At 40.7% G+C, this 12,291-nt stretch overlaps 1 protein-coding gene across 1 annotated transcript in view; it reads left to right on the forward strand.

Moving 5' to 3' along the window:
* Window positions 1-8,256, forward strand: part of LOC124283091 (protein inturned-like) — a 32,692-nt gene extending 24,436 nt beyond the window's left edge. Inside the window, exons 10-18 of the mRNA XM_046719117.1 lie at window positions 51-275; window positions 519-568; window positions 787-888; window positions 1,223-1,302; window positions 1,821-1,957; window positions 2,132-2,211; window positions 2,799-2,979; window positions 3,451-3,599; window positions 4,031-8,256. Of these exons, the coding sequence (XP_046575073.1) occupies window positions 51-275; window positions 519-568; window positions 787-888; window positions 1,223-1,302; window positions 1,821-1,957; window positions 2,132-2,211; window positions 2,799-2,979; window positions 3,451-3,599; window positions 4,031-4,148 (1,122 nt within the window). The 3' untranslated portion in view covers window positions 4,149-8,256. The remainder of the gene's footprint in view (window positions 1-50; window positions 276-518; window positions 569-786; window positions 889-1,222; window positions 1,303-1,820; window positions 1,958-2,131; window positions 2,212-2,798; window positions 2,980-3,450; window positions 3,600-4,030) is intronic.
* The last annotated feature ends 4,035 nt before the right edge of the window (window positions 8,257-12,291 follow it).

Consider the following 12,291-nt stretch of genomic DNA (forward strand, 5'->3'; position numbering starts at 1 on the left):
AACATTCTTCTAGTTTACACTTCCTGAAACTCCATGCTTGTTTATTCCAGGGCCACATGTTGTGTAGCCACCTGTCGCGGGACGACCTGGTCGACATCCATCTCTACCTGTCACACCACATGCTGCTCACACTCACAGCCAATCAGAAAGTCAGCCAGCTGGTCATCTGGCGAGAGATCTTCCCGACTCGCTTCTGTTACGATGTCAGTGAAATAAACAACACCTTTGGGTACTCCGAGCCTCATGCAAGGTGGTTCCTGATGGTTGTGGGTTTGGTGAGTTCATTAAACTGTGAAATTTGGTTTCTAGCTTTCTGTAATTTACATTTGTGATATCAGTTATCCAAACTAAAGCTATGAAGTTGTATTTGTTTTTCCGAATAATTATACATTTGGATACTGTCATCAGTAATTAGGGAGCATTCGTTACAATGTCTGAAGCCCAATAGTTTTGGCCCCAACTACATTTTCAACAATATCTACAACAAATACAATAACTTTATCTCTGTTGTTTTTCAGAAACATGGACTTCTAGCGGTACTGCTCGAGGCTGGTGGCTGTGCAACTCAGTAAGTTTTCAACAGATTTCATGTATCAATAAGTGTAATTTGTTCAAGTGTTCAGTTTATCATCCCAAAAGTAATCAACTGAATTAGCAGCATGGTAGAAGCTAGTACACATATTTACAACACTAAATTACAAATACTGTGGCAAGAGGAGGCCTTGGTGGGGTATTTTATGGGTGCTTCTGTCACTTCCTTTTCTCAACACTTTGTGTATTTAACAGGCAACAAGGCAGGCCAAGTCCAGAGCCATTCTACATCGACCAGGCTCGCTGCACATTAATGCAGATTCAGACACCGGAGCTGATTGGTCACTGTGAGGCCAGGTAAGTCACATGACCAAAATATACAAGATATGGCATGATAATCTTTCTGATCCTCAATATTACATCTGCTTTAGAATTTATTTCACCTAATTTTCTGTTTTGATAGTCATACCATGCTCAGTGCATAGGTCACAAAATAGTTTTAGGCAATTTCGTTCAGCCAAAACCTTCTTAAGATATTTTGGATTGGAATAAATCTGACAGTATGTGTTATGTTCAAGGAGGATTAGTTATGCACTGATGAATAGTGAAATAAGGTGCACACCAGTTTTTTGTACTAGTTTAAAAAAAAAATAAATCTGAGGGCTATTTAAAGAAATATTTTTGTTAACAGATTATCTGGCAGTGGCCTGCCTCCCACCGTCAGTATAGACTCCTTCCTGTCCAGTACTCCTGCCGATCTCACCACCACAGGTTGGTACTGCAAACATTTACACACTGGTACTGCAAACATTTACACATGGATTGTAGATTACGTTGATAAAGTGGGTAATCAACCACCACTCCTGCCGACCAGGTTGGACACTGTATTGTAGATTACGTTGATAAAGTGGGTCAACTTTCAACATGATATTCACAAGTGGTAATCAGCACTTGGAGTGGCTTCTTGTATAATACCCATAGTTCTTTGTGTAAGAAAATGAGAAAGATATGTGACTGCAAATAGCATAAAAGAAATAATGTCTGTGAATGTTAGTATCTCATTACATTAAGTTTTCTTTGACTTAGAAACAAAGAATTAATAGTGCTCAGGGCAGATAGTCCTTGGTTGGTCCATACAATCTAAAGAGTGGACCAGTAGAGACACAATATCATTTCTAAGCTGACATGGGATATAAACTTGGACATGTGGTAGTACTATCGTAACACCAGTACTAGTATTGGAGTGTGGTTGGAGAAGAATGTGCTAACCATGACCTTGTGTTTTCAAGGCTATGTCCACGATGACTTCAACCCAAGAGGTCAAGGTCAATCTGTGTCCAGCCGATACTTCAACCACAGACAGAGGAAGTCGTCAATAGAGTCAGATGGTTCTGGTGGAAGCGGCAGCAGTGATGGCATATTCAGAGTATGTCCGTCATGACTCATAACATGATTTTATCCCAGAGTACAGTAGACAGAAATGATAATCAGAAAGCTGTTCAGATAAGAGATGCTCTTCCAGTCTACAACAAAGTAGCTGTGACTATCAAAACCTTAGCTAAAAATCTACAACTGCTCTAACAAGAATGTTTTTTTTCAGAGTCAGAGACGACAACGTATGTTCCCTTTGGCAGGGGAGACAACTCGGCCCAGCAACATAACTGACGGGTTGAGTCCAAAGTAAGTTCAGTTCCTCTGTGTTTGTCCTTCCATGTCTGTGTGCTTTGTGAACATTTATCATCATTGAATACACAATGACTTTTAGAAAGTATTAACATATGTTATATATTTGGGAGTACACATTCTCAATGATGTACAGATTCTAGTACTTCTTATGGGGTGAGTGCTGTCCAGGATTCGAACCCACACTTTCACAACGAGGCACCTAAGCCCAAGCACAGTCTGTTATCTAACCCACTCAGTGGAAACCAAAGTTGCTAAATAAGTTTGAAAACTGACTGTTCATAATCATTCACACAGGACCCGGGAAGATCCGGGTTAGAATACATCTTCAGTAACCCATGCTTGTCGTAAGAGGTGATCGGGTGGTCAGGCTCACTGGTTTGGTTGACACATGTCATCGGTTCCCAGTTGCGTAGATCAGTGCTCATGCTGTTGATCACTGGATTGTCTGGTTCAGCCATATAGCTGGAATAATGCTAGGAGTGCAGCATAAAACTAAATTCACTCTCTCATTCATACAGAAATAAAAACACCTCCATATGTTGATTGGAAATGAATTCTAAGACTGTCTTCTCTCTCTACAGGGTGACGGACGGGATGGATAACTGCCTGTTCCACTACTGCAGTATGGATACCCTGGAGGGGCTGTACATCACCTCCCCACTCCCCGACATGGCTGCGCCCCTCCACTCACAGCTCATTCAGAACTTCTACCGCTGCTGTGCACAGATTCAGACCATGTTCCGCAGTGCCATTACGTACAGGGTAAGTCAAACCTCCATCATCATCATCATCATCATCATCATCAGACCACTCGTGAAGGTCCGGATTGGAATATTGATCTTCAGTAACCCATGCTTGTCGTAAGAGGCGACTAATGGGATCGGGTGGTCAGGCTCACTGACTTGATTGACGCATGTCATCGGTTCCAAATTGTGCAGATCGATGCTCATGCTGTTGATCACTGGACTGTCTGGTCCAGACACGATTATTTACAGACTGCCGCCATATAGCTGGAATATTGCTTTTGGAGTAAAACTAAACTCACTCATCATCAGACCAGTATCATCATCTCATAATCACCATAATGACACCACCATCAATATATTTGTTGGCATGAGGCACCATTCTCACTATCATCATCATCGTCAACATATCATAAGTGTTCCCAGTCAAATGGCGGAAGTATTCAGCTTTAATGAGCATAAATTCCAACTGACTGATATATTATTTCAGGCCCTTGTGAACCAGGAGGAGGAGCCTGTGTTGTACCCGGACCGAAACCTGGTCAGCATCCGTGAGCAGGGGGTGCTGTTCCACTGTCCCACCCAGCCAGGGTCTGACTCTCGCCGAACCAAACAATCCCTTGCGTACTGGGTCGTGGGGTAAGTTTGTCATAAGAAACATGAGCCATGTTCCTCAATTTTGGACTACATGTTATATCCTAGACCAATCTTTCATACCCTCATGATAGCTACTTCTACTATCCTCCACTGGTTTGTTTGATTCAGATTTCATTGTTTACAAGCAGTTAATGGTGTCAACATTCACTTTCCTGCTAATATCAGATGAACTCAATAATGACCGTCCAGGGATTCCTGGGCATCTCTGTCCTGGACATACAAGGCTGTTTAATAGATCAGGTGGTCAGGCATTGTGATAACGTGTCTCCATATAACAGAAGAGATTGTCTAATCCAGACTTGATTATTACACAACACCACATACAGCTGGAGTTCTGCTGACTGCAGCAGTATCTAACAACAAGAAATTGTCCTCCTCCCACAATTCCAGTTTGACTTGTTTGTGTGTTGCAGACGGAAGTACAGCCGCCCGGTGAAGCAGGAAGTGTATGTATGCTTCCATGAGTCGACGCCACAGAACATCGTGGAGATGGCCTTCAGGTTAAGTTTCGGGCTCCTGTCTCCCGGGTGATGGCAGTGTCGATACACTCCACTCCTTCATCTCCTGCCCAGGATGCCAGGGTGACGTCTGCCCTTAGATTCACCTCGTCCAATCTTTGGGAGCCCAGTCAGTAGGCACCATTTACTGAAGATCATGATGTCACAAAGATCATTGAAGATCGTAATAATCAGAACGCCATGTGGTACTGAAGATAAGATCTGCTGAACATCAGGATGCATTGAAGATCAAAAATGACAGAAGGTCATGACCAAGACAACATAAGATTGTGAACCTCTGCCCAGAATTCATGTACTGAAGATCTCAAGGGATTAATGATCACAGGTTGCAGATGATCAAGACATGCTGAAGACCAGAGATAACAACATATGACAATTTACAATTCAAATCATCATAAATTGTGACCTTGTATTGTTTGTGGTTTGTGGTTCACAGGTCTGATCAAGTGCCTGGCAGCAGATCTGAAGATGTCCTGGTGCATCAAGTCAGGGTTGACATGGTTTTGTGCACCTGATGAAGGGCCTGCCCGGGAATGCAACCTTGATGCAAGGGTTTCATGGTCATGTGATTGATTCTACGAAAGCATCCATTAAGAAGCCAAGATAGAAGGGTCAGTACCTACAGGTACCTCTACTGTGTGCCCATGATCTCAACAATAGTAATATGTGTCATGGTTACAGTTGGCCCTGATAGTTCCCGATAGAACAAGACTGTACAGTGCTGCCCCTAGGCCAGTTGTGCATCAGCTGTGTACATCCCTCTCTGCAAGAGGTCAGAGGATGAACACTGAACCACTGTGAACCATGGAGTAAGATGTCTATATTAATAAAGACATGGTTGCTATGGTCACAGTGTGTCAGTAATGACTGTTTCCTAACCTGAAAGATATTAAAACTTGAAGCATACAGTGAACCTGGATGCTATCTCGCCGTCCATGTGTCTGCATTCTGTAAGAGAACTAGAACAGTTCACGCAGTTATGTGTCACACCATCAAGGTCTATGCGACCTTGACCCACTCTTTTCAAGGTCATCTGGATCCATCACCTTCATCTCTTCATCAACTGATAAAGGACCGTCCAACCAAGGTTCAGGGACTGTTGCTCACCTAACATCCAAACTGCATGGTCTATGGACAAGTTCCTAGAGTCCTAAGTATTCTATACTGTGTGCTTGTGGTATCCCAAAGAGAAATTCTGAAGTTGCATGAAAAAGACATGTCCTTTTATACCTCAGTGACTACAAAGTATATGATATTTACCTGTTACCTGGTCACAAACCTGCCAGAACATTTACCTCAAGTGTCTTTTGAACATGTGTCTGTGATAACAGAAATAATATTTTATTTGTGAAGTGAAGAGAGTAACAAGATATTCCACATGGAGGAAATTCCGAGCTCTGTTGTTTCAAATGAAAAATAAATAAGTGACATGCTTTAAAGGCTTCCTTTACACTCCAAATATTGTAAGGATAAGCCAGAAAAACAACTGATTTGCCTATCATTTGAACAATGAACTTAGCATTTCCATATAAGCATAAGTGCTAATTTCGAATTCACTGTTCCATGTTTTTATCAACATGATTGAAGGTCTGTTGACAAGATTGAAGCAAATATATTTTAAAAAATCTTGCTTCATTATGTAAAATACCTCATTCCATACCTGGTCAAATCCATGATATTATATTTATATAAAGCGAAATGGATGCAATTAGTTTATGTATTTTAGTCAGTATTGTTAATTTTATTTTTCCTGTTCAAAATAGATACTATATACATTATTGTAAAACAATGCCAAACATAAGAGGTCTTATCCTTGCTTATCGATACTGCCTGAAGTCAATGTTTCAGATTCAACATATTTAACATGTTAACATGATTAACTATACAATGAGCAATCCAAAGTTTTGACAGCTAACTTATATGTTGGAGAGATTGAGTTTCCAATATTATCAAAAATCATAATTGTTACTGTACTCTACCTCTACTGTCTGCATGAAGGTCGGAGGACTCCTCCTTAGGAAGACATGTTTATAGAAAATCAGCACCATGGGTACAACATTTGAGTGAGAGATGAATTCAGAGAAGCATTTCTGAATTCTTTGTATAAAACTGGAATGTACTTGGGGGTTTTCAATGCAAAACAATAAAGCTGCTCTATATCTTATACAACCCTGTCACTGGTGGAGATACTGCCAGTGTGTTGAAATGTTTAAACTTTTCTGTCGGTGCTCTCAGATCTTCACACAGAGAGGTGTCTGATTTAAATGAGATTGTTGCCTTCCTGTCATCAGTTTTTATTAGTATGTTTATTCACAAAGAAGTTTTCACAGGATCTAATTAAGAATAAAGTGTAATGGGTAAAAAATAGAACACTCCACTCCATGAAGTCTTATTATCTGGTGACTTAATACTTTCAATACTGTATATATTCAATTTCATATACATGTTGTTGAATGTAGTTCTGATGTAAGTGATCAAATCAAATGTAATGGAGGAATTCAGGGATGTTTTCGTTTAATGAGCCAAATAATGTGTTTGTTTGAATGTCAGATGTAATTGAGAAGTGTTGCTAAGACACTGGTGCTTGTAAATCCCTGTGTTTTGCTGTGATTGCATTAAATGTGCTGAGTTAGGGCCTGGGAGGAAGCTGGGAGTATCATAAGAACTGCCATACCATTCAACTAAGAATCTGATGGTATTAAGAACCCAGCTGTCTAGGATTCTAGTAGGGAGACAGTGAGTGAGGGTGAGAGTGAGTGAGGGTGGCAAGAAGGGAGATAAGAGGTCTGAATGAGTAAGTGATGGAGTGAGTGAGGTGAGGGTGGCAGGAAGGGAGATAAGAGGTCTGAATGAGTAAGTGATGGAGTGAGTGAGGTGAGGGTGGCAGGAGGGGCAAGAAGGGAGATAAGAGGTCTGAATGAGTAAGTGATGGAGTGAAGGAGGATGGGAATGAGTGAGTGAGCGAAGTGTTATGCTACTTTATCTAATATTCCCCAAATGGACTTCATACCTTGTCCCCATGGAGAGAACTAAGACTGATGTCAGCTAGGTTGTAGGCATATCCTTCAGTCACGGACACCAAAGCCAACTGTGTTGATGGTTGTTAGCAGTCAGCTAGTTTGTCAGGATAAACACTAAACTACAGTGAGCATCCCGGTCCTGCCACTGCTCTTCATGTATTGTATTTCGGTGAATCCTTCTCTTAGTTTCGTGTCCGTAAATATTTCAGTAGACACGAAGGATGAACATGAAAGCAGAATCTTCAACCCAAAATACCACAGCCAAAATCTACCAGAGCCTGTTACCCATTTTCTGGCACTGGTTCATGTTTCACAGATTGTGACCAAGCATTCTTGAACAGATGTTACATTGCAAAAAAGTTGTGCTGATACATGTACATCACAGCCAATTTGAAAAATGGGGGACATAGCAATCAGCACGTGTCCATCTTAGGACTCATCTGTCCATTCCCATAGCAGAGCTCATAAACCATTGAATATTTCTAGTTAAAATGTGCTATACAGAGCAGTGAACTGATGCGTTTCGATGATTTGGGTTCTTTAATTCATAATTTATTTATTGTTTTCATGACAAGTATTCGTAACTGAAAATGTCTGTTTTGCATATCCCCCAATCAGTCAAGTGGTAAACCAGTGTTTATAAATCAGAATATTTAAAAATACTGAATGCTGATATCAATTTTTCAGTGAAGTGAAGGTAGCCAATGTCAGAGAACCAATAGTGTGGTATGAGGAGCCAAACTCCATCTCAGTATTACAGCCTAGACAGACGTAGCGTTTCCTGATGAGTTCTTTTCAGTAATACATTGTATAACTGATTGAGGATTTATAGTAAGAGAAATATTTCCATTTTTTAGCCTTTTTACACTACATAATTGTTGGAGTGTCAACATACGACAACATTAAAAAAGTCCAGCATTATTTTAACTACATATGTTGGGAGTTGACCACAGAGCCAGTTGTCCATGTCTACCAGCTGAAGTCCAGAGGGATATTATGAGCAATACACTCTGGGGGGGAGGGGTTTTGTCATTGGTGCAATGTGATACTAAGTATCAAACTTGTTATTTGTTGTTTTCTAATAAAACTATTTAAATACTAGACCTGGAGTTAAGTTATTATTCATGATATTGCTTATTCCAAGAATTGAGTAATAGACTATGTTGTATCACTAGGAGTCCTCTAGACACCCACAGTATGGGTTAGTTGGCTGCATGCTGTTTTATGCCAGTCTGCAGTATACCTGCTACATCACTGCTAGTTAGTCAGAACAGACAATCCAGTGATTGACGTGAGTGGCATCCCATTCAGCCAGGGTACAGTGACAAGCAATCAACCAGACCGACGAGTGAGTGAGTGAGTTAATATTTATCGTCACATCGGCAATATTTCAGCCATACCTTGACGAGAACAATCAATTATCATAGTAAACATCAATAAATTTAGAAATTAAAAACCTATTGACGATGAACAGAAAGAATACTAGAGTATCAGTGAAAGGCTAAAGTAGCATGTAATCATAAAATGACATTATTATAGAGAACATTACAATATAAAAACAGGCTGTGGATCACCAGCAACTGAGACCCAACAAGTGAATTTAAGACTAGAAAAGATCTGTTCTGGCCCAGGGTGCCATTGTTCAAAACAACCTTAGCCCTAAGACTACCTTAAGTCTGTGTTAAGGTATGGGGTTTACAGCCGCCTTAGCGCTAAGATCGCTTCGTACAACGTACTCCTGTCTAGCTATTCTCGAAAAACGTTCGTAGCCCTAAGAATTCTTAACTTTGATCGTAGCCAATGTGTTATGAATGGGCATAAGAAGTTAGTAGGACAACGAACGTTTGGAGAATAGCTAGCCAGGTCTTCACTGTGGGGATTTCAGGTTAAGATTGGTCTCTATCAGCCTACGCTTGTCATGTGATGTGAATAAAAGGAATTGAAAGTCTCATATCTTGGCTGATTGCATGGTTGATACCTTTTATCTACCCACTGGTGTAGATTGTCTGGACCAGATGCAGTTATATTTAGATTATTCCACAAATAACAAGAAACACACCCATACATAAAGATATCATGAATTTATGTGTTCTGTGTTTCTACTGTGGCAAGAGTGTGGCGGGCATCATGGATCTCACTGTAGCAATGTTGCTGCACAGTAAATCTCTGGTCTACCATCTTGCAGTACAAGGTGTCCCATATTTCCTTTCAATAATATCTTCATAAGAGCAATTTTGAACCTGGGCTCTGCCATGCAGGGTTTTCAGTGTAAAACAAGTCCCGAATAACCTATGCTGGCCTGGGTCATTGGATTGCATGGACCTGGTGATCACAGTCATTAGTCTTCCTTGGTCTTCCAAGTCTTGGACGACTGCAATCATGAAAAACAGGTATGGTACTAACAAACCAAGGAACATAATTGAGACCAACAGTGATTTGGACCCACAATCATTGGTTTCTGGTGCATCCAAGGGACACAACTCTGCAGAGCACCACTGATGACTGGGACACCTTCACTTCCTGTGCCATGTGCCAGAATAGGGATCGTTACAGTATATATTGGACAAGTAAACAAAAAGTGAAAACTATCCTCATTTGCTAGTCCACATGAGGCACATGACTTTCTAAAATGTATCTTTCATATTTGTGAGCATTGAGGTCACTGCAGCCCGAGTACATGGTGGGAATGAGCGATTTGAGCAAAAGCGGCTTCCATAGTTGAGATTGAAACATATACCAGGTGGATTAATAGTCCTCAGTCGTCTTTTAAAACTGGACAGGGACTCTAATTGAGTAAGATGTTGGGGTAAAGTTGTTCCATAGTTTAATAGTGCTCGGGTAAAACGAGTTTTTGTAATTACTTGTTCTGCAATTAATAGTTTGAATGTTATTCACGATTTCTTAAGTTGTATTGGTTTGAATCAGATACACAAGGAGGAACAAGACTGATTAGATAGCCAGGCGTTAAGTTATTTACCATTTTGTAGAAAAAATTATTTTATTATTATTTCTTCTCATCCTTAAAAGGCTGGATATTTGCCAGAATGTCAGTAGTTATGTAAACTGGTGCTGCAGGTGTTGGCGACACACAAGCACCACTGCACATAGACACAGACATAACCCATAGGAGTAATACTTTTATTTACATGCTGTACAAAACAAAAGTAAAGATATACAACTACATTGTAAAATGTACAAACTGAATAGCAGTAACTTCAGTATCAGTCACAAATCATTAAGTAGAACATGTTAAATAAATGGAATGTATGTGTGATATTGGACACTGGAGTAGTTCACACAGTACTTCATAATGCTTCATGTTGTCCATGCTACCAGCCGATCCCGGCCGCGCCATGCGCACATATGCTTAACGCTCGGAGTCAATATAATGTGTCAGTAGGGTATTCACGCTGAGGCAGTATTGTTTACATTATATCTCTTAGCATCCGCATACACTTTCGAAAGCCCAAAGTTGTACAGGTTCTTAGATGTTTACCATATTTGTTAGAAATGGTGCTGACAAACCCAGAAGCATCATCAGAGCAAATCGGGGCTTTGACCACATGATCATAGGTATCTGGTACCTAAAGGGAGACAACTCCGCAGCTAAATGCAGTGCCTTCAACTACTGAGCCATCTGACCTGTTTAAATATACTCTTCATAAAAAGAAACTTGACATAGGACAAATTTGAATTTTAGGAAAATATTTGACACAAACCAATCCATCCTGAATCCCAGCATGTGGAGGAATGGTTGCCAACGACAAAACATTTGAAAATAGAACCTAACAAAAACGTATAGTTACACTCATGTCTGTAGTGAATCGCTAAAATGCACCCTACATGAGTGAGTGAGTTTAGTTTTATGCCGCACTCAGCAATATTCCAGCTATATGGCGGGTCTGTAAATAATCGAGTCTGGACCAGACAATCCAGTGATCAACAGCATGAGCATCGATATGCGCAATAGGGAACCGATGACATGTGTCAACCAAGTCAGTGAGCCTGACCACCCGATCCCGTTAGTCACCTCTTACGACAAGCATGGGTTACTGAAGGTTCATTCTAACCCGGACCTTTACGCCCTACATGAAATGCATGAGCATCATGAAATTGTGTATCACTCTGAGCTGAAACCTATGACTGTAGGCTTTGAAAAGCCACATCAATGGTACTCCACATGCATTGCTTTGAGCCACTACAGACGACAAGAGAATAAAAAGACTGACAGACCATCTCATACCTATGGACCCGATACAAAAATACTGGGAGTGTTAATGACAGACCCAGGTCAGGTCGACCTGGAGTTACCACCGCCGCCCAGGATCGCTACATCCGGTTGAGACATGACAATGCTCGACCTCACGTTGCACATGTTTGACAGGTCTTCCTCCAGCAATGTTCAGTTGTTACCTTGGCCTTCTCAATCACCGGATTTGTCGCCCATTGAACATCAATGGGATACTCTTAATCGACGACTTGCGCCAGCGTAATCCGCCACCTCAGACACTACAAGATCTGCACACAGCACTTCAGCAAGTGTATCAAAACATTCCTCAAGACAGCATTCGGCATCTCCTTTCTTCTATGGGTCACCGCTGCCAAGCTGTTATCGATGCTCATGGTGGTCACACCAGATACTGACATTTTACTCTGACCAAGTGGCTTTAATAGCCCTCTGTGGTTTTACCAAACACTTTCTGGATAATCATGTTTTGGAAATTTGTAAAGAGATGATTTTACTGTAACTGAGCAATGATGTCATGTTTGAATCAGTTATATGCACTCAGTAAGTAAACTCCAAAACAGCATGTCAAGTTTCTTTTTCTTGAAGAGTATATAAGTTTTATAATCAGTGATCTGCAAAATCATATATTAAAAATTATCATAATACAGGACTCTAAAATGTTGTGATATGAAATAAAGTCACAGCACAGCAGGCACTAAATGTATCTGGGACCACTTCCCAAAAGTGGGTTGAGCTCTACAGCTGTCAGCAGTCTGTTGAAGTATGGGAGTTTATAAAGTCACAGCACAGCTAGCACTTTATGAACCTGGGACCACCTGCATGAAGGTGATTTAGCTCTAGAACTAGTATAGGAGATAAGATTGTACTTTCAGTAACATCACTGTCTG

The sequence above is a fragment of the Haliotis rubra genome, unplaced genomic scaffold, assembly GCF_003918875.1.
Source record: "Haliotis rubra isolate DU_JTF1 unplaced genomic scaffold, ASM391887v1 Scf31, whole genome shotgun sequence".
NCBI lineage: Eukaryota > Metazoa > Mollusca > Gastropoda > Lepetellida > Haliotidae > Haliotis > Haliotis rubra.